General features: G+C 34.6%; 1 protein-coding gene across 2 annotated transcripts in view; it reads right to left on the bottom strand.

Moving 5' to 3' along the window:
• The window catches only part of STIL (STIL centriolar assembly protein), a 57474-nt gene that overhangs the window by 28387 nt on the left and 5815 nt on the right, over nucleotides 1-23272 (bottom strand). For both annotated transcript variants that reach the window (XM_031684230.2, XM_031684229.2), the window contains exons 2-11: nucleotides 18781-19290; nucleotides 16679-16765; nucleotides 13561-13668; nucleotides 11669-11781; nucleotides 11180-11367; nucleotides 9973-10220; nucleotides 7534-7617; nucleotides 6155-6241; nucleotides 2185-2335; nucleotides 320-429 (exon numbers count right to left, since the gene is read on the bottom strand). In XM_031684230.2, coding sequence (XP_031540090.2) covers nucleotides 320-429; nucleotides 2185-2335; nucleotides 6155-6241; nucleotides 7534-7617; nucleotides 9973-10220; nucleotides 11180-11367; nucleotides 11669-11781; nucleotides 13561-13668; nucleotides 16679-16722 — 1133 coding nt within the window. In that variant the 5' untranslated portion in view covers nucleotides 16723-16765; nucleotides 18781-19290. The remainder of the gene's footprint in view (nucleotides 1-319; nucleotides 430-2184; nucleotides 2336-6154; nucleotides 6242-7533; nucleotides 7618-9972; nucleotides 10221-11179; nucleotides 11368-11668; nucleotides 11782-13560; nucleotides 13669-16678; nucleotides 16766-18780; nucleotides 19291-23272) is intronic.

The raw sequence follows: 23272 nt of genomic DNA, 5'->3' as shown, positions 1-23272 counted from the left end.
AAACTACAGGAAGAGAAGAACATAAGGCAAACTGAACAAAAACAGGATGCTGCTTCTTAAGCAAGATAATTTCCTGACAAATATTTTTGTTCCCTTATGTGATAAATCAACTCAAATGAGAACCACATTAGAGTTGTCACTTCATTAAGTTATTATCCAACTTCTGAGTATGAAGGAATGAATTTAAAGCAAGGACATCTTGTACCTAAGATTTACAGATAGTTTCCTCAGAAATAACTGAGGAGTTACTTCATTTACTCATCAAAAATTAATGAATATAATAAAAAAAAGTATACTTGATAATAAAAATATGTTTTACCTCTTAATTGGAAGATTCTTGGCAACTTTGTTGAAAAACTCTCTTTCTGCATTTTGGGCTTCAGTACTCAGTTCAAAATAGACTGGATTTTTGTCAGAAGGTTCAACATTCTGAAATAAAGTAGGTCATACTGTGAGATGTGACTTAAACAATAGAAAATTCTATTTAGATGAAAAGTAGCTATGAAACACTGTGTGGAAGGGGACTTCTGATTTCTACAACTGTCACCCCTTTTTTATAAAATCACTTTTTAAATTGAGATATAATTGACATATGACATATTACTTTCAGGTGTACAACATAATGATTTGATATTTGTATATACTGTGAAATATACACAATAGATCCAGTGTACACTCATCAATTTAAGAAATTTCAAATAGATAATATAGTATTATTAACTATAGTCACCATGCTGTACATTACATCCTCATGATTGAATTAATTTATAACTGGAAGTTTGTGCCTTTTGATCACCTTGGTCCATTTTGGCCACCCTTAAGCCCCTGTGCCTCTTGCAAACCACCAATCTTCCAATTTGTTCTCCATGTTTATGAATTCAACAATGTTTAAATTTTTTTTTTAGATTCCACATATAAGTGAGATCACATGGTATTTATGTTTCTCTGACTTATTTTGCTTAGCATAATGCCCTCAAGGTCCATGTACATTGTCACAAATGGCAAGATTTCCTTCTTTTTATAGCTGAATATGACTCCATTTTATACATATATATCACATTTTCTTCATCCATTCATCTACCCATGGACACTTAGGTTGCTTCAATGTCTTGGCTATTATAAAAAATGCTGCAATTAACATGGAGGAGCAGCTATCTTTTGGAGTTTATGTGTTTGTTTCCTCTAGATAAATACCCAAAAGTGGAACTGCTGAATCATATGGTAATTCTAATTTTATGTAACCTTTTAAAAAAAAAAAAACTATCCATCTCCCTACTACATAAATGAAAATGAAAACCTAAATTACCTTTACTATGTAACTTACTCAATAACCAGGGATGTAGTTAAAATAGTAACTTTAAACTCAGGATATGATTTGAAGAATAAAACGAGTGAATGACATATGTCTCTAAAATGGAAATAAATTATTAGACATCATTTAAGATAGTTATGTTTATAATAAAAATACAAAACTTGGTTCATGAAATGATACAACCTATAAATGAAATTAAAGGCACAAAATAAGACCTGAGTGGAAACACATGGTTATTCAGAGGTATTCAATATTTTTGTGATAAAATACAGAATTTTAAAAATTATTATTGGTCTTACTGAAAAGTGGCCTTAAGAATGTTTTTACATAATGACATGGTTTCAAAGATCTACTTTTTCTGTGACTATCTACCTAGATGTATTTTTATGTATTTTATTAGATATAGCAACAAACTATTCTTATTCCTAAGGTTATATATTATAGTCACTGACTTTAAAGTATGAGAAACCATTTGTTATATCCACACACTTAAAAAATAACAGAGAGCAAAGAAAACACTAAGTCACAGATTGACTCTCAATATCATAAAATGATATAACATTTTAATTGTTAATATGCTAACAATTTAACATATAAGTTCTTGATATATTCTTCAAAAGTTTTAGAAAAACATGGGAAAGTTATTCTGTGGACAACCTTTGATCCTGTATTAGACTTTGGTTCTGGAGATATGGCCTAAATTTTACAAAACAAAATTAACCATAAATGAAGTTGATATTCAATAAGATTGATTATAAATAAACAAAGCCTCATAGTTTAAGTTACTGTCTTTAAGGGTAAAGATCATTGGGTTTAAAAGGCCAACAGGTAACCAGATGGTCATTAATGTGCTAGTTAATCAAATCACTTACTTTGAAAAGATGTAATGTTTCCTTACTGGTTAGTAGCTGGAATCGAAGGTCAGGTAACCGGCCATCACAAGGGAGGCATTCATAAAACTCAGGATCCTTATGTGTCACAGAGTAGAGAACTATAATGAAATTTCCAGATTCTGAAAAAACCCTGGATAAAAAAAATGCCATTTAATGAAAATTTACTGACAATAACAACAACACACTCAAAGAATTCTATGTGAGTCTCTTGGTCTAGTTAACAGACTAACTAAACAACCCAATTTTTAGAGGAAAACTGGGGAGCAAGCTTATGCTTATTTTTAATGTTACTGATTTTTTAAATTTTTAAAATACATTTTATTATGCAATACATATTCCTTGTATATATAATACTTCAAACAAAAACAGGAATGTATAAAATAGAAAATGAAGACTACCCCATCCCACTCTCCAGTTTAGTGTATATACTTCCAGAATTTTCCCCTAGGCATATGCAAACATTTTATACAGGGCCATTTTATAGGGCCATACTATATATATTATTTCTGTTTGGTATTTCTTATTTGGCTATCTTGGATTTCTTTCCATGTCACTATTCTATATTATACTTCAGACCTCCTTACTCTTTTTCAGTGACTAACCAGTATAATTTATAGATGTGCTAATATTGATTCACTTAGACTTATAAAAATGGGTATTTCAACAATTTACAATATTTTACTATTATAAACAATGATGAAATGAACATTCATTTTATTATTCACTACATGACTCAACAAATATTTGTAAAGTCATCAAGAGCCCTTAAAATATACACCAAATCCAACTATTTAAAAATACTTTTAGTAGTTGTCTCTACTTTGTAAAATGTTGAATCAAAAATAATTGGGGGATATGTTACACTACTAATAGAACAAAGCAGTGGAGGTTTAGAAGGCAGAATGCCTATTCTTGCTCAATTCCTCTCTAGAGTCAGACAAGATCACTGCTCAGAACACTGTAAAGTATAAACCTAAGCTGGTAATGCCACGTGGTGCTGATGTCTCTCTGGTTCAAAGGGTTGGCAGAAATTAAAGAGTTCAGGTATCAAAGAAACTGCCTAATGCTTCAGAGTAACACACAGAGAGCTTCAAAACTAACTTTTACTATCAATAAGTTAGTATCAAGCGTTTACTATCAATAAGTAATTAAAGTAAGACCAGTCATTGATAATAAAGCTAACTGTATGCTAAAATGAATATTTGATTTCTTTTATTGCAAATAAAATTGTACTTCATAGTTAAAATAAAATGTAAAAAGGAGAACTGTAAAAATGTCTGAAGAAAACGTAAGAGATTTTCATTTCATAAAAATCCTTTCTAAGCAAGACAGAAAAAAACAGATTGATAAATTGGAATTTAAAAGAGCCTGCTTGGGGAAAAATATTAAGCGAAGTTAAATGAAATGACAATCTGAGGGAAACAAATTTTTGCCATATATCTATACATATACATATATACACACAAGCACATTTTTATAATATATATGTACATATATAAAATCCTTGCAGCATATAACACAGGTATTTTTATAAATATGTATTTTTCTATATACTTTATATATTATAAATATCTGTGTAAATATACAGAGAATGAGAAAGAGAAAGAGAGCTATTACAAAGCAATGTAAAAAAGACACATGATTCAGTAGAATAATAAGACATGGAAGTCTCTCATTTGGAAGTTCCCAAAAGATGAAGTTATAAAACATTGAAAAAGGTCAGTTTTCATCTACCGGATTTGCAAAGATTGAAAGTCTAATGATGGCCTTCCTGTTACCTCTCTGAGGTCTTGCTGTTCTCCCCTTCCCTCACTCCCTTCCAGCCACACTGGCCTCCTTGCTGTTCCTTGAAGATGAAAGATGATCTTTCACCCACAGCGTTTGCACTTAATTATCCTCTGCCTGGGACACTGCCCTAGACAGCAATGTAGCTTAATCCCTCACCTCAAGTCTTTGCCTGCCTGACTGCCCTATTTAAAACTGCAACCCTACCTGCCACTACCATCGACACACAATATCCACCTCCTCTGTTTATTTTTCTCCACAGCAATCATCACTTTGTAAAATACTATTTATTTTACTTTTTTACTTATTTTTTGTTTATTGCCTATCTCTGTGGAGTCTTTATTTTGTTTACTGCTTACTCCCAGTGTCATGAATAGTGCTTGGTACATTGCATGTGTACTTGCTACATCACTAACATTTGTTCCACAGTGTTAGTGAGGGGATGGAGAAAACAGGTACTCTAAAAACTGCTGGAAAGATTAAAAACTGGTAGTCTTTTAAAATTTGTTTTGTTTTTAATGAGGCCTTTTCTTGAACTGTATCTTCTAGCTGGTAGTTGCATGTATAAAGCAACAAATTTTATATATATATATATATATATATATATATGTTTTTATTGAAGTATAATCAGTTTACAATGTTGTGTCAACTTCTGGTACACAGCGTAATACTTCAGTCATATAGTGAAGTAAGCCAGAAAGAGAAAGAAAAATATCAAATGATATCACTTATATGTGGAATCTAAAACCAATGAATTTCTACATAATAACTTTGCAGCTACCTTACTGAATTCTCTAATTTTGTATTTGTTTGTTTGTTTTGTCTTTTTGGGGGGGGGGTTAATTAGGTTTTATTATTTATTTATTTATTTATTCATTCATTTTTAATAGAGGCACTGGAGATCGAACCTAGGACCTCAGGCATGCTAAATACACACTGTATAAATTGGTAATCTTTGAAGGGGAAATTAGCAACATCTACCAAATTTAAAATTACATACTTTTTGACCCAGAAAAACCACTTTTAGAAATTTATTCTACAAACATACTAGCAAATGCACACAAAGATGTATACACAAAGTTGTCTGCAAACAAAAGTTTTTAAAATATCGTATATTTTACTCTTCAGTTATAAAATATGTGTATTAAACCTGTAGGTGCCAAGATTTAGTAATGATCTCCAAGGTATAATGATATAAAGAAAAAAGCAACAGAGAAAAGGGAGAACAGTATGTTCCCACTTGTGATTTCATTTTTACAGGGTAGAGGAGGGTGCCATTTGTCTATGCATTGGTATTTCAGGAAGGAAGCACAAGATACTCCCTTTAACAGTGACTGTCTCCAGGAAAAAGGTCTGGGGAAATGGGGTGGAAGAGACTTATGTTTATTTTGTATCTTTATTTTTTTTAATTGAGGTATATAGTCAGTTTACAATGTTGTATCAATTTCTGGTGTACAGCACAATGTCATATATGGATATACATATTATGTGTCTTTATGTATGTCTGATTTATTGCCATGTACTTAGACTGCCTTTTCAATAGTTTTTTTTTTTTTTGTAGAAAGTGTATTAGAGTCACCAAGGCAAACTGAAACAGACTCTGGAATTTTCATTTAATAAAGAATGAAAGAGGCAAAGAGTAGTATCATGTACAAAATAACAAAATTAAATGAGGAGTTAAGGTAGAAATAAAATTTCCCTATTAGTTCCAATGCTTGTGGCTTTAGTTCCAAGAAGAACATTAAACATCTCATTGTAAGTGTTTCTTATGGTATTATCAATGTAACACTGTATAACTTAAGAAAACACTTGTAAGATAACAAATTCAAACTCACTTTCAGTCACTTCACTGAAAATTAATCTCTTTTTTTATAGAATAGGATGCTAGAGTAGATTATCTCTAGGTTTTTTTCCCCACTCCTAATAAGTGTATCTTTTGTGTTACAGTACTGCTGTAAGGCAAGTGAGCTCCTTCATATCTCCAAGTACAGCACGTCACCTTTTTTCTCCAGTTTAATTCCCATTTAATATAGTTTGTTTTCCTTAGTGTGCTTGTTCTTCTAGTTTGTAGATATTAAGGCATTGCACGAATTTTAAATGAGACCAACAAAATATGAATGGAGGAAAAGATAAAAATAAAACCCTAGTGAAAAAAATCACTTGCCTTTCTTGAATAGAAGAACTGAACATGTATCGCAAGCAGCAAGCCCATACCTGAGGACTGTAGATATGTATAATACCAGACAGCCAACTAAAACAAAAAACAGAAATTAAAAACTATAGTCGTTTATAAATCAGTACTTAAAACGGTAACATGGCAGGGATTCTTGGCATTCACCAGGAATAAACTGAAGGGCTCATTAGTAAGAAATCTATGAACATTAAACCATGCTGATAAGAGGGAGAACAGAAATACAGCTACAACTATAGACAGACACAGATTGAGAGCTACTTTCCATCCTCTTCCACCTGAAATGATGGTAAAATGGTGGGAGAGAAAATAGTTAACAGAGGTGAAAAGAGAAATCAACTGGAATCAATTAGTCCATACTTGAAAGAATAGGTTGAATTAGGGGAGAATGAAGGTAGCAGCCTAAAACTATAGTTATTGAGATTACATTCTATAACATAAACAAGTAGCGTGAAACACAGAAAGCTCTTAGTAGATACTCACTTAGCAGCAGTAACACACAGTCACTACCAGGACCATAGCAAATAGATTGTAAGTAGACTTCATGGTCCACAGTTCATTTGTGCAGTCTCATTTTTTAACTCTGTACATACCATTCATTCCCACACGTGGGTTCCCTTCCCCATCAATCCCCTCTTCTATCATCTACACACTTAAAGGTCCAGCTCAAGTTTGCCTTCTCTAAGAAAACGTGCCCTATCATCTCTCTTACAAATAGTAATAGTGCTCACTGTCTAAATAGTTTTTTTCATAGTAAATCATATATTTCCTTATTATTTATCTTTCTAAGTGTGAATATTTGAATACTTTAACCTTAATTATAAATTCCTTGAGGAGCTTTAAATCCCAACACAGTATGAAACATAATACTATGCATAGGGTAAGCACTCATTAAATGCTGAATAAATATAAATTTCTGCCTGAATAATCTGTCTAAATGTCATTAACCACTAACTCTAAAAAGCAAGCCATTAATGATAAAAAGAATTTCTACAAAATTGCCTGGCAGTGAATTTTACACAGTGTTATTCTGAGTCCTGGGTTCTTCAAGTAGCCTTAAGGACAAAGGGTAGTGAAGAAGGGTAAAGAAACAGGGCTCCATGGCTTCAACTTCAACCAGAAGAATTCAGCTTCGTTTTCTGTAATGGAGTTCTTCCTAAGACTGGACACAATCTTGTTTTAACTGATTCTGTTATTAAAATAAGAAGCTTTAGCATCACTGGCCTTTATGGCTTTATCAGTTATATCCAAGTAGTAATTACATATTCATAGTACAAATGAGTCACATGCTTATCATATACATTAGAATACATATGTGGCTGAAAGGTTTTCATAAATAATGCAACACTTACATTCCCACTAATGGTAAAGAATAAACCTTGGGATCAGATTCCAGCAAAAGTAACAATTTGCGTGTTTCATCCATGGTAAGATACCTAAATAGAAGAAATTCATGTAAAAACAATTGGAAATATATACTTTTACCTAAAAGCAATAATCTGAGTGTTGAAGAAACATATTTTAGGCAAGGGAGATAATTCAAATGATTAATTCCTTTCACATTCACATGCACACAAAGAAAACAGTTCAAGGTGGAGAAAAAGATCCCAGTAATTATGAGGATGAGACTGAAGAGATTTACTATCCTAACATTTCTGTCTATTAAAATGATCACTAAGATTACACACTTCTTTAAAAAGTTTTCTCTAAAAGTGTCAACTTTTAAAATCAAAAGTATTAATATCAAGGCTGATAATTTCAGAAGCAAATAGGTTTTCCTGGGAGAAGTGAATTTCCTGTTGCTGGAAGTGTTCAAGTATCCAGTGACTGATAAGACTGTAACAGATGTGACTTCTCACTGAAGGAGGCTGAATGAGGTAAGGCATATTCAACCTTCCACGTACTATACTCCACCAACCACTAACAAAGAATATTGGAACCATCATGATAGAACCCCAAAGCTCACTTTTCCCGAAAAGGATATTATACTGCATTTATACTTTATTGTATTTCTTACTAACAATAAGTTTTAAGGATATGAATAACTACAATTATGGAGAGTTAATTTTATTGTTGTGGCTTTAAAACACAAAAGTAAAAATGCCACTCATGATATAAAGTCTTGACAGTACCACTAAGGATTTATTTTATTGCTATAATAACCCTAGAACACAAAAATCATGAATTTATCAAGCCATGTGACAAGATGATTAAGCGTGAGTTGGCAGGAGATTTATGTATCAACAATGACACACCTGCTTCGAGAGCTTTTCTGCCTTGAGCACCTGATAAATTCTTATTCTTTAAGAACCAGCTCAGGCTTTCCATGAGTTTCCAAGGCAGTTTGGACACACCCTCCTGCTTTCCCTGCACCGTATATAAATCCCCACTATGTTTATCCACATCATGTTTACATGTTAATATACTTAATGAACAGTAAATATGTTTTTTATAATCTATTTAATGCCAGTGTCCAACACAATACTTATTCCAGATGGGTCCTAATAAATATTAGGGTAAACAAATGAATGTAGTCAAAGAAAAAGGCAAACGTCACAAATTAAATAATTCTACATAGAAAAGGGCAAAGGGAATACGAAATTAGATAGAGTATTAAACATTCTGGATTATTACTAGCATACTAAGGGGTCACAATGGAATAATTCAAAGAATGGTAAATTCATGCTTCACCACTAGATAGACATGGGTACTAAGGAAAATAGATTAATTTTTTGGTTAATTTTAACACAAATTCCTATTTCCCAATTGAGAAGCACTTTATTAGTCCAAGAGAATTAAATGTTCAACTTAATTCAAACATTTTTTGATCACTATCACCTTGGACCATTCTGTAATTTTGGAATATAACAACACTTTTTCCTTTGTGGCAATCCAACTAGAAAGGTGCTCTGATCAGCATGTGGGAACTTTCTTGCAGGGACCCTCTGAAAAGAAAATCCTTTTTCTTATCCTCTTTTGAAGAGGCATGTTTGGAAGACAAGACTTGGAGTTGAGTGTACCTTGACAAACATGTTCAGCCCTAGAGACCTAAAAGGAACTGGGTGGAGTCAGTGGGAAAGGAAGCCAGAAGTGAATTGCTTAGACTTTAAAGCAGAGAGTGCTTACATTGTCTGACCTAGCTCAGTAGACAACGGATAAGGACGCAGGCACACAGCCCTGCTGAGGATCAGAAAGCAAGCAATTTGGCTTACATTTCCTAAGAAACTAAGAATGGTGATAGGAAGCTGAAGAGGGTGCTGCTTCAGCAATGCGAGGAAACTTCACCCTCAAGGGGTTGACAATTTGGTAAACGAGAGTACTATAAATTTTAATTCAGTTATCTCCTTTATCTGCAGTGCTCATTATTCACAATTAAACTGCATATTATAAATAATTCTCCAGTCTCCATTAGGCTCATTATCAGCCACGTTACAGTTAAAAAAAAAAAAAGGACAAGCAAAAAGATGATGACCTAAAACCTAGGCAAAATATAAAGGGCAAAATGATATAGAGAATAATACCTCCTTAAATTTTCAAATCTCAAAATACAACCAATTTTAATATGATTTTTACCACTCTTTTTTCTTAGGGTGGTAGGCACACTTCTTTGAAAGAAAACTATGTTCAGCAAAAATTAACAATTTTATTTTTCACCTTCCTTGGTTATCTAGCCACCATAGCTCTCAGGCATGTAAACTGATGGAACAATTACTTCATATTATGTGAATATCATGAAAATATACTAATGTGACCAATATTCAAAATTGTGGATGAACAGATCTCTTACTTACCCATATTTATAGGTACCTTGAACTTGAGAAATACTCAGATTACTGCTCAAGTTCCTTGCCAGAGCTGTTGGAATAATGGGGATGGGCTTCACAGGTGTGCATTTAAAGGTATTTGCTAGAGTTACAGCTGCCCAATCCAAGTCAAAATCCACACTGTCCAAACTCTCTCTGGAAGTGATATGAGATCTTAGGAAAAGCAGTTTACCACAATCCAAAGATTCTTTGCTACATACATGGTGCTGCAAAGCCTGAAAAATCAATATTATACAGTTATTTTTAAACTTTAAAATTTGTCCATATCCCTAAAGGTTTTGTTTCATACTAGTGCATATACACATATATATCTTGCACTAACAAAATTAAATGATTTCTGATTGGCAACATTTCAATTCTCTTATTTCTTCCATGTGACCAAAAGGTTACATGAATAATTATATTACAGCAAATGAAATTTACTGTACCAAGCTCCATCACATTTCTCCAACCTGTATGTTCCAGCAGCATCATAAATTCTTACTGGAGAATGTCCCTTTCAATAAATATTTATTACATGGGTGAAAATGGACATAAATGAACTCATAAATGTACTTGACTTAGTCTCAGAGAATCTAAAGTCTTATTATCCCAAATTGTCAAGTTAGTTCTTCCTCTGTAGTTGCTCATGCTCACTGTGTCCTTTCCAGTCGCACTGCCACCACTCTATAGGGTAATACAGCCCACTCTAATACACACCTTCTACTGCAATGGCTTAACTATTCTGACTTCAGTCAGTCTGCCCTATCACATTAACTATCCCTGATTTCACAGTATCTCCTCTTTTCAGAAGTCTTCAATGAAAAACATGGCCCATTTGACAAAGTTCAAATTCCTCTGTCTGGCAGACAAGGATCTCTATAAATCTAGACAAACTATAATTCAAGTCTGACTGCCCACAAATCCAGCAAAAATCTCCACCCTTAATGTCACCCTGAACACATCTTACATTTTGCTATCTTGGTCACATTGCTTCCTGTTCTGGAATGCTACTCATGTTACCTACTAGGATTTCTGCTCTCCGAAACTATATTTAATTGCATTTTAGGTCAAAATCATTCAGTCAGAAACTACTATGAATACCTATTAAATATGGGTTTATTAAAATACAACATAGTACACAGTTTGATTCTTGTACTGAATTAAGAATAATCACGTTATCAACAAATCTCACCTTAAAAGCTGAATCAAAGTCATCTGCATTGTGAACTATTATTTCTCTTGAACATGGTCCTTGAGTATGAATTTTGCATGGAATCACAAAGTCCCCCGGAAGAGTAGCAGTAGGGGTTCTTTCTAAGCATTCAGGTACTTCTCGACCAGGATCAAAACGATCTACTGTCAATGTCACGCTTTCTTCATCTGAAGAACAAAAATAGCAATTATTATATAGCATGCCAATTATGAAATGTGAAATCTACCATGCAAGCCTAGATTACAGGAAAACATCTTGTTCATACTATATTCTTATTTTAAAAAATGACTTGCATATGTCTTTATCCATCTAATCAGATTGTAGTAAAGTTTGTGATGAGTAGTATCAACTTTTACTCATCTTCATAACCTTGGTATATAAAATCAGCACAAAGTATATTACAATAATTGGCTGAAACAAACACAAGTTCTATTATAGTCATAAAAACAATTTTTCAAAGTGTATTACCTTCATCTACTGTGAGAGAACCAAGTAAAAAGCATGGCAAGTTTTTTTTGTTCTGCTTAGCATGACGACAAGCAAGTCGGATAGTCTTTTCAGTTATCACAAGTTTTGGATTTCTGAAAAATAACAAAAGTCTTTTACAAACATGGTGGATCTGATATCCTAAAAAAACCCTACTGCCATAAAATGCCACCTAAAATATAATACACATCTTTTAAAATGCACAGAAAGGTCACTGTTGGGAAATCCTAGGGTCAAAAGCAGGGGGTAAGGAGGGCTGCCTGGAAAGTAGAACTGCAATAAACAGACTCTGAAGTTATAGTTGTTCTCCAGGCGTTTGCTTAATTTTATGAACCAGAGCAGCGATCAAGAAACTATGAGCCCTCCTGTTTTTGTAAATAAAAGTCTGACTGAAATATCACATCTATTTGTTTACATATTGTCTATGGACTTCAGACACTAGCATTACTGAATACAGAATATAAATAAATACAACTAAAATGTTTAAAGAAATATAAAATGGACTCTAAAATATGAGCAAGGAACAAGATACTATCAAAGAAGACCAGACAAATTTGAAAAATAACTACAAGAACTTGTAGAAATAAAAATACAATTAAAATCTTAATGGATTATTAAAATCAACTGGGAACAGGCACACAAATGTTTATCATCCTATAAACTGCGCATACATATTATAAACAATCTTTCACATATATGGTATACTTCCACATTTAAAAAACCTAAATGAACAGTTTAGATGGCAACTAAACACAGCTAAAGAGAAAGAGTTGAAGAACAAAAGAAATAACTCAAAATGTAGCACAGAAAGATAACAAGAGAAAAGATAAAAGAAACTATAGAAAAGAGGAGAAAAGAACGAACAAGTCTAACAAATACTTAATTGAATTTCCACAAGACACTCTGTTTTTGTCAGTGATGCCATCCTTCTCTCCCAGCTGGTTTAGAACTTGAATACTTTTTGACTTTTATCTTTTCGGTTTCTCTGTACAGTTGATCATCAAATGCTATAAACTGTTTCTTCAAAACACCTTGTTTCATTCTTTCCTCTTGGTCTCAATACTGCTACTCTGCTCTAAGCCCTTATAAGAGCTAACATTTATTGAATGCCTGTGTCCTGGCACTGTGTCAACTGCTGCTTGACAGACTTTGTCTCATTTAATCCTCACAAGGGTAATATGAAACAAGTATCACTATCCCAATTTTACAAATAAGAAACTGATCCTTGGCTATTTTACTGAAGTCAAAAATCAGGATTTGACCCTCCAGGCAGTCTGACTCCAGTTATACTGTCTTAAATCACTTCAGTATAAATCTAATGACAGAAAACCATGTCCCATCTAGGCTGACTCTAGGCTCTCCCCACTATGATCCATCCTTCTTAGAACTTTGCTTTTAACAAGAAACTCTCTTATACATAAAATCTCAATGGATCTCTATTTTCTATTACTTTAACCCTAAGCTTCTATATCTTTCTTTCATGATCCTGGCCATAACTTTATTTTATATTCCTTCTAATTTGATCTGTCCACTCAAAATCAGTTCAATCTTCTCAATGCTCTACAAAGACACCATGCTGAAACATGATGAAAAACTTTCAGCTTTTACTGTATTTTATTTCTTTTGAATTCCTATGATACTTAGAAATTCAGATTTGTAGAATGTTTTAATTGTGAAATTAAGATTACTTCTCAAAAGCACAAGGAACAGATTTAGAAGCAGTAGAAAGAATATTTTGTCTGAGGGGAGCTTCTAAATGGAGAAGTTAAAAAAAAAAAAGAATTAGTCATTGTTCTTAGTAATCAACTTTGCCTTACACATTCTTTTGACTCCTGTTTATACTGGTTTGACTTGAAAAGAAAAACATCCCATACCTGTAGTAATTGAGATGTAAGTAGATGAAATCTCCAATTGGCATTGGATTCCAAAGTGCACATTTTGATGGAGGAAAACAGAAAGGCACCATCCTGCTTGAAGAAAATCTTAAAAAAAAAAATTTTTTTTTAAATCAAAACACAATGAAAAGAAAACAGTAGAAATTTTATAAGAAACAGTTTAACTCTAAATGACACGGCTTTTCAGATAACTTTTGTAATTTTAGAAGACTTGAAAAATACTTGTAAAAAGTACCAAGAAAATAAAAATAACTTGTAACTCTATCAAGATAAGTGCTCAAAATTCAGGTATGGCTTTTTCCTGTCCTTTTTTCCTATGCATATATAAATTTATATACACATAAGCTTTTAGAAAAAGAACTGGGAGTGTCAATCTATAAATTCTTCAAGATTTTATAGAAAAATGAGTATAAGCCATGAATTTACATTTAAATTTAAAATTAAAATCTATCCTTCTGAACCAATTTATAGATAATTGCTAGAAAATACCTTTAAAAATTATGAAAAGCATAAAAACTTTCCAGTGTTTCCAAATTTGGTACCTTGGGCTCTATCACATAAGTTTAATTGTTGAAGCATCAAAAGGACATCCTTAATAATTCTTCAAAAAAAATGATACATGCAACGTAAAGCAAGGTTTCAAAGTTAAATCATATAGGGTACCATCACAAAGTTTTATTTTACATAAATGAGTAACATGAGAAAACTACAATAAGAAAGAGACAATGGGAAGAAAGGACTAGGAGAAAATATCAGCTCAAGTCCCATGTAATTAAAGCAAGAATCCTCCAACAGTGAGCTTCCTGCAGAAGTGCATTTGCATGGTGGTAGACTATTAAACGTAAAGATTATTCATCATACCACAGATCTTACTTTCATGTATCATCTGGTAAAGCTTCTCAACTAAAATATAAGCCCTAGTTTACTGATCACCTACTATGTACCAGGCACCCTACTGGGCACTTTACATATACAATATTTCTAAAATTGTTCCAGAAACACTTTATTAACTTTTATAACTTGATACAGCAATAAGTAGCAGAGCTGGAATTTGAATCTAAATGTGGCTGATTTCAACGCTTATAGTTCTAGAAACTGAATGATGTAGTGCTTTAGAGTCTGGGTTCAACATCTGGCTCCACCACATTCTTAGCTATGTGCTTTCATATCCTTGTCTGATCTGAGCTGATAATATCTATAAGAAGGATTTTTTAAACTCCCTTTTTTGAAATGAGAACACAGTCTGGGATCAAGAAATCTGTTCAAGGTCAAAAAGCTAGCAAGTGACAACTGTCCATTTATCTATGTCTCTATATCTAATATATTTATTATTTACCAATTGGTGAGAAGCAGTATAATATAGGGGTTAAGAGCAAAGCCTGGAAATCAGCTGCTTAGGTCTAAAACATGGCTTCAAAACTTGATAGCTATGTGACCTTGATCAAGTTACTTAATGCTCTCTGTGCCTCAGTTTCCTCATCTGTTAAAAAGGATAATATCAGTATCTCCTGGTAGTTATATTGAATACTAAAAGAGTCAATATACATAAAATGCTTATAAAATTTCCTGGCTGATTGTAAGAGCTCAATGTTAGCTATTTCTTTTTGCTCTCAGTAGTCTATAGCATTTTTAAAACCCAACCTACACTACTTCATGTTTACTTCCTTGCAGTATAGAGTAGAAATCATTCTGGGTTTAAATCCTGGCTATACCATTTACCAACTGTATAACTTTGGGTTGGTTAATGTTAATCCTCTATGCTAGTTTCCTCATTAAAAAAAAAAAATGAATGGGATGATAATAGTACCTATACCTCATGGGTTTGTTATGAGGTTTAAAGAAGAGTAATGCATGCAAAGTGCCTGCATAGAACCTGGTAGAGCAAGACTTCAATAAATGCTGTTATCAGTCTTTTTCTTAATCTAAGGTATATAGGTAGATTTTGGAGGCAAGAGAGACCCAAACACCTCAAAATTGGGTGCAAAATTTTGCATGTAGGTATACAAGTAATTTTCCTTAGAGAATGAGATTCATGCCTATCAGATAGTCAAAGGGGGCTCTAGCCAGAAATATTCAAAACTGCTGCCCTAAAGCCCATAGATTAGTGAAAACCAGAGTTCAATAAATGAATTTTAAAAACTAATGTTGAATATACCAGGAATAATCAGTTTAGATCACATGAGTATGTTATTTTACCTAGAATGTAAGGAATGGATTTGACCCAATAAAAAAATTAAAAAGAGAAGAATAGAGGTTGACAAATTTCCAAAGAATAAGAGGTGGCAGTAGGAACAGAAGGGCTAAAATTAAGCAAAAGGAATATGATAGCCTCTCTGGGTCATGTTTCCCATTGTCTTCATCAAGAACATCTGGCACAAAGAAAAATAATAGAGCAAATAAAGGTAACTCATGCATACAATTCTAGTTTAGAAGGAAAAAATTCACATCTCAGCATTAATTGTTCTTCTCTGGGGGAAAAAAGAACAATAAATCATCCAAAGAGCCAAATAACACAAACTAATTTTCCTGGTCCTCAAAAGTACTGACAGACTGAGAAAATTAGGAGACAGGTGGCTAGCTCCTCCTTCCTACTCCACATGAGTGGGAAGAGGATTAGGGACATTTGGGAAACTTGGTGTATACAATGCAAATTTTTTTCCATCAAGGAATTAGTGTTTAGGGTTTCCCATTTGTCTAAAATGTAAATAAATATGCATGTGATTTTTAGTCTCAAAAGTTCAGGTACTATCTTTTATCAATAAGAAGACCCTCTGTGAAACTAAAATAAGGGAAGGAGGAAATGAAACTTTTACAGAGTGCCTACTATGTCTCAGACACTTTGGTTCAGGAATTTTATTATTTAATCCTTCACAATAATCTTCTGTTAGAGATTACTATGCCCGATTTACAGGTGAGGAAACTGAGGCTTAGAGAAGTTAATTAATTTGATCAAGGTCACCCATCTAATAAGTGGTAGAGCTGGGATATGAACCCAGATTTTCTGATTCTAGGAATTATTTTTTCCCTCTATTCCAACCTGCCTTTCCAAGTTATGTGAGCACCTGTGAAAAAATATTTTGTAAAAACGTTTTTATACCTGGTATTCATCTGGGGCCCTGTAAGAGGATACGTAGGCTGCATGACAGTTGGTAAATGTTTTATTCAGTTTCACATGCTCAGTATCCTAAAGAAGTAAAGAGAATATTACTAATGAAGCATCTTCATCCATAGATTAACAAGATAAAAATGCTTGTAGATTCTAATCATTTTCATACTTTATAGTCATTTGACCTATAAATTAATGTTAGTATTTATGCTAGGCAGCAAAACCCACCAATATATCAATTCATTAAGGAAAGCACATATTCTGCCCCCAGATCATTGTATTAACTTAGTAAGCTAGATAGCACAGGTAAGATTTAATATATGAAACTAGGACCAAAAGCCTCATAATATTCAGAAAACCACAAAGCAACAAATAGGAACAACTTGGGCTAGATATTTATCAAATCTATAATAAAGTCAGCAAATCTTCAATCTTGTGGAAGTGGAAGACAAATACTGCATCCCCATAAACTGACTTGTATCAGTGCAAAGTCAATAGTCTTTTTTTTGGCTCCACATGCCCTCTCTGGGTAAGCTCATCGACTCTCATTGCTTCCACACCTATCTGTATACAGCAAACTTCCAGTTTCCACCTCTATTCTGAGTTTCAAGCCCATAGTTCTAATTGCCCACTGTATATCTCCATCTAAATATTATCTAAGCAAAATACAGACCTCAAAGTCCCTCTTTACAGTTCAGCGTTTCCTATGTTTTTATTAAGTCTTAGAGTTAAGCTTTAGGGCTTGTACATTCTATTTCATTTCTAACACACACAAAAAAAGAATTGAAGTAGGATAAGGAAGGAAAGAATTATTCATGTTGGTGCAGAAGTCATTTAGAAGAATTTTTTACTTAAAGTCAGAAGTTGGAAATATTTACAAGAACAAAACCCTATTGAAAGTGCCTTGTAAGCTGACTAAAAAGCCCCTCTTGGAAGTATCCAGACTTCATGCAGCTTCTATGGAATGTATGTTTTAAACTCTAAAGCCCTTCTACACTATTTGGTTGTCATGGATGACAATATTCAGATTGATAGCTGTAACTCTAGGAAGTAGTAAAGTGCCTTTTTTCTTCATTAAACAAGTCTTAAAACTCTATTCGTCTCTTCTTCCTTTATGCATTAGGGTAAAAAGATAATGTTGATCTATTTCTCACTTAAGAAAATACACATGAGACAGTTTATTTTGACAGTAACACACAAGCAATTAAAACTAGTGAAACCAAAAACCACGTAAGACTTATACCTAGCAAAACATATTGTCCGTGGATAATGGCATCATTGTGTATCAAATGGAAACCACCAAATCATCCTTATTTCTCCTTTCTCCCTCCTCCCTCATATAAATTCTGTCTTCCCATCTCCATTACCTTAGTTACTCACTTCATCAGCTCTCACCAGATTTACTGAAATGTCTCCACACTGCTGCTAGAAAGGCATTTCTATGTAAATCTGATCAAGTTACTTTCCTCCTTAGAGTTGATGGCTCTACTTCTTTTCTATACGGAATAATCTGGCCCCATCCTATTATTCCAACTTTATCCCTTATTCACTCATCCTACATCACGATCAAAGTGAACTACTTGCAGTTTCCGATTTTGAGAATCTTGGCACACAGGCTGTCCCCTTTACTTGGAATGCTCTGGTAACCCCCCATCATCCTTCACAAACCAACCCTAATGTCACTTCCTCTCCATCTCTTAGACACCATGGTGATGTTACTACTGCCTGTGTTCACACACACAGCATTTTCACACTTTGTTGTTTTTACCTTACTTCCCACAGACAACAAACTTCAAAAGTTAACTAATCCGGTACTACGTAGCTGTCCGAGAAATTTCAGTCAAGAAATTTTCACAGTAAAAACTTTAAATGGCGCGTTATCGACTGCAAACCTCGTTCCCATAACTATTTCAAATGATTCCCAAGGAATTCGTGGTCCGCTTAATTAATTTCTCCTACTAGTTTCCCTTCAAGTCATCAGTCCAGGGTCCTGGAGGGCAGAACCCACCACAGGGCCCCGAGTGTAGTTCAACCCCCTTCTCAAGGCCCGGCTGCAGCCCCTCAGGGGAACCGAAGCACAAAGACCCACTCACCGCAATCTCCGCGGAGCCAAGGCTGGTTTGTTGGGCAGGAACAGAGGTCAGCTCCAAGCAGCGCCTCGGCCAACTCCGCCCCGCCTCTGAGACGTTGGGGTCGCGGGAACCAAGGCGGCAAACACAAGCTCGTGAAACCGAAGCCCGCGCCACGCCTGCTAACTGGTCAGAAATCCAACCCGTCAGGGAGTAGGGGCGGGGGAAGGAGGTGTCATGCACAGTAGCCGAGACGCCCTGGCGCGCCAGCCAATCAGTGCCCCGTATGTCCCGAGCCCGACCAATCCCAAGCCTCCGTGGAGAAATAAAAGCGCCACCGGCTCTCTAGGATCGGGTTCCGGAGGATTTAAACGCTTCAATTTCGTCAACGGTTGAGTTCCGGGGTGGGGCGGGCCTTGCGCACGCGCAATGAGAAGCCCAGCCTAGCTGGTGAGAAGATGGCAGAAGAAGCCGGAAGTGCTCCCTGACGTGATCGTCGCTAGACGACTAGAAGCGAACCAAACACTGGTTGAACTGTCAAAAGGAGAAGGGAAGTTATATTTCTTCCAGTTTCTCTCGTAAGAAGCGTCCTCTCCTCTCAATAACATAAAATTAAAAAAATTCCTTCCTGTTGAGCAGAAAAGAACGTGACTTAAATTTATAAGCCATTCACATTTATCTCCACAAATACTGGTATTATTACGGTATTGATATTATACATATAGATAATATATATAACATATACAGAATATGATATTAATATTAGTGTGATGATTTATAATTATTTCCACAACTGTTACTGGTAATTAAGCCTTCTCTGCCATTATCTTATGTAATTGTCCTAACAGCCAAAGTAGTTATTACTATCCCTATTTAGCAAGTGAGGAAATGTAAAAGATCACACAGCTAGTTAGTATAGAGTCTGGATTCGAAACGTCACTTCCTTTCCTCTAGACTTTTGTTAATCTCCTTAACATTATGGGAGTATTTTGAAGTCTGAGCTGCAATTATAGGCTGTCTTCTGAAAAGGTGTCCACTCTTTTGAGAGAATGAAAACACTATCCTGAAAAATGTATCAAACTAGCCAAAAAATATATACTGTACAGATTGTCATTCTCTGCTTTCCTGGAAAAAAATTCCTAGAATCTAGGGCACACATTTTAAGGGGAATGACTGAGTTCCTCAGCTCCAATGTGAGACTAGGAAGATCCTCAGAAAGCTATGCATGTCTGGCAGAGTGTAACTGACCCAGCAGAGAACTCTGGAGCAAAGGTTGCCCATTAGAGGAGTTCCACATTAGGCAGAAATGGCTAGAACCCTTGCTGTGCTCAGTCATTGCCTGGGGCTTCCCATAAAGAGCAAGCACCAAAGCTAAGGCAGATCCTGAAAGCCACAAGAAGCTGTCAGTCAAGTGTACTCTTCGCAGATAACTGGCAAGTTCTTTCTGGAAAGAGAGTCAAGTGGCATCCTTTGATGACTGCCATGGGTTACATTATGTGCAAAGGCCCTGGGGTGGGAGCTCCCTGGCATCTTCAAGGAAGAGCAGGAGGCCAGTATGTGCTGAGCAGAGTGAGTGAGGAGAATATCAACAGTTGAAGGGGTAGGAGGTGTTGGTAGATCACACAGGGCCTTACAAGGACTTAGCTACACGCTTGAGTTAGATAGGCTGTTAATTGGAAGTTTTTAAATAGGGGACTGAAAAGATTTTAGGTTTTAAAAGGATCACCATGGTTGCCACACAGAGAATAAACTGTAGGGGGCAAAGGCAGAAGGAAGAAGACCAGTTAGAAGGCTGCTGCAATAACCTAAGGGAGAGATGGATGGCTTGAACCAGAATGGTAGCAATGGAGGTGGTGAGAGGTTGTTGGATTCTGTATATGTATTTGAAGGTAGACTCAATAGGATTTGATTACAGATTGAATTTAGGATGTAAAAGAAAAAGATTTTGTGTGAGCCCCTCATGATTTTTTTTAGAACTGCTTTAAAATATGTGACAGAGAAGTGTAAGATGATATGAATTAGACAAAAAAGAAGGGGCAAGCATAACACATAATTCTCTACTCCTTAGATGTGGGCTGGGCATAGTAACATCCTTTCAAAGTGCACAGGACATAAAGGAGTAGGGGAAAGAGTAACCTCATCATGGAGGAAACTGACCAACAGTACTTCAGCCAGGTGATCAAGGCCAACATCAATAGTCATGCTGAGAATATGTATACTTGACAGATACGCTGTGATGAAAATGGCACTTTCCCTCTGTGGTCTTCCTTCCAATAACCTATAAACCCAGACTTATCCTGAGAGAAACATCAGACACATTCTAATAGTGGAGAATCCTATTAGATACCTGACCTGTACTTCTCCAAACTGTCAAGGTTATCAAAGCAAGCAGAGCCTGAGAAAGTGGCTAAGAGCCTAAAGTGATATGATAACGAAATCTAATGTGGTATCACGGTTGGGATCATGGAATAGAAAAATGATTCTAGGTTAAAAACTAAGAAAATCTGAATAAACCATGGACTTTAACTAATAATGATGTACCAGTATTAGATAGTTAATTATAACAAATACACCATACTAAATATAAGATGTACTAATAGGAGAAACTCTGTGTGGGGTATAAGGGGACTCTGTATTATGTTCCCAACTTTCCTGTTAATCTAAAAATCTTCTTAAAAATAAAGTCTGTTAAAAGGAAGAGAGGAAAGGGCAAGAGGAGAGTTGAAGCAGATGCTAATTTTTTGAATAACAACAATAAGATAAATGCCTTCTTTTTTGCTTAATAATAACTCAAATACCAAAAAGACTTCAACTAAACATTTTACTACCACTGGACTTCTAAGTAGGATATATATTAAATCTCTTCATAGAGTAGATAATTTCTGAATTGAATGGAAAGTAATTACTGACTTCATTTTTGGACTGGAATGACTCAGCCTTATAAATGGCTTATTCCTTAGACATTAAAAATTTTTTTTGGATTATGGTATAGTGTAACAAGCATTGGCTTTGAAGATCTGGCCCCAGTTTTGCCATTTAAAATCTTTTAGACTGATTTTCCTCATTTGCATATGGTACATTATCATAAAAAAAAAGCTAAAGCATAATGAGTGTGAAAGTTAATTAAAAGGCTGCCCATATAGTATTGGCCCAGGTGTACTGACAACTGACAGTGTTAATAAGTGAGCAACACATTGCTGTACATACATAGAGATTAAGGGAATGATTTATTAAATTAGAAAGAGAATAAACTTGTTGCAATAAAATCTATAAATGCGATACTGAAGAGCTACTACACATTAAGTTTTGTACTAGATGGCATGGGGAAATGGAAGGACATGACAAGCACAGAACAAGGAAGGCACAGTTTTATAGGTGGGGTAATAAGAGGTAATTATCCAAAGCAAATCTGAATTATTGTTAGACTGCAGGCCAGTTTAAATAGACTGAATATATACTGTGCTATTCTTTGTTTATATATATTTTATGTTTATATATATTTATGTCATTTATATATATATTTATGTCATTACAGGACATCATGGAATTGCTATGGCTATTGGACTTCACACAGAAAAGCTACTAATCTTATTTTTCAAATTTCTAAGCACTTTAATTTGCTTCACAGAAAACCATCTCCAGTATGTCATACTTTCAAACAAAATTTATGAATTTGTTGCACAAACAATGCTACAAAGAAAAAAATGTAAAAGGAAAAATTAAACCAAAATTCTACATCCTAATTTATCAATTGTTTTCACTTTTTCTTATTCCTTTTCAGTCCCTAATCATGTGGCATGGTCGTTATGATTAGGCTTGGTAAATGTTCAGGGTTATAAATCCTGATGTGCCTGCTAACTGGCTAGTCATGGGAATTAAAGAGCTATTGTTATCACCAGGAACAGGGAAGTTGGAATCAGTTACCAGTTCAGCCCTTATTTACTAAATTTCTCCAAACACCCAACTTTCCCTTTCTCTATTTACACTTCTGAGATAAGCTGGACTACTGCTTTTTTTCTTCTTCAGATTTTTAAAAATTTAAGTATAGTCAGTTTACAATGTTGTGTCAATTTCTGGTGTACAGCATTGGCTACTACTTTTTAAAAACAACTGCAGCTTTGCTTTTAAGGAACATCATATATTTAAGAGAGATTGTTAATCTGTCAATTTATGCAAAATTCCTTTGAGACTCATACCTCTTGGGAGAGGAGATAACAGTAACAATTTATTTCTCAAGTAACATTGACTAGTTTTACTTATATTTTAAAGCTTGGGTTGTTTGGAATAAAGACTAGAACGACCAAATAACACATGTCAGTAAACTCTCTGAAAGTATTGGCTAGCTGATTTTTTTTTTTTTACCGTGATCCTCATTTTGCAGACAAGGAAACTGTAGTTATAACCAAACTACCTAGGCTTGCAAAGTTAACAGGCAAAGATGCTGTAAAATCTGCCAAAGACAATCTCTCTTCACTGGTCAGCCTTCCATTCTGCAGTATGGACTGAGCTCAGCTGA

The sequence above is a fragment of the Vicugna pacos genome, chromosome 13 (assembly GCF_048564905.1).
Source record: "Vicugna pacos chromosome 13, VicPac4, whole genome shotgun sequence".
NCBI classification, from domain to species: domain Eukaryota; kingdom Metazoa; phylum Chordata; class Mammalia; order Artiodactyla; family Camelidae; genus Vicugna; species Vicugna pacos.
The sequence above is the reverse complement of the archived record's forward strand: the minus strand, read 5'-3'. Positions and strand labels throughout refer to the sequence as shown.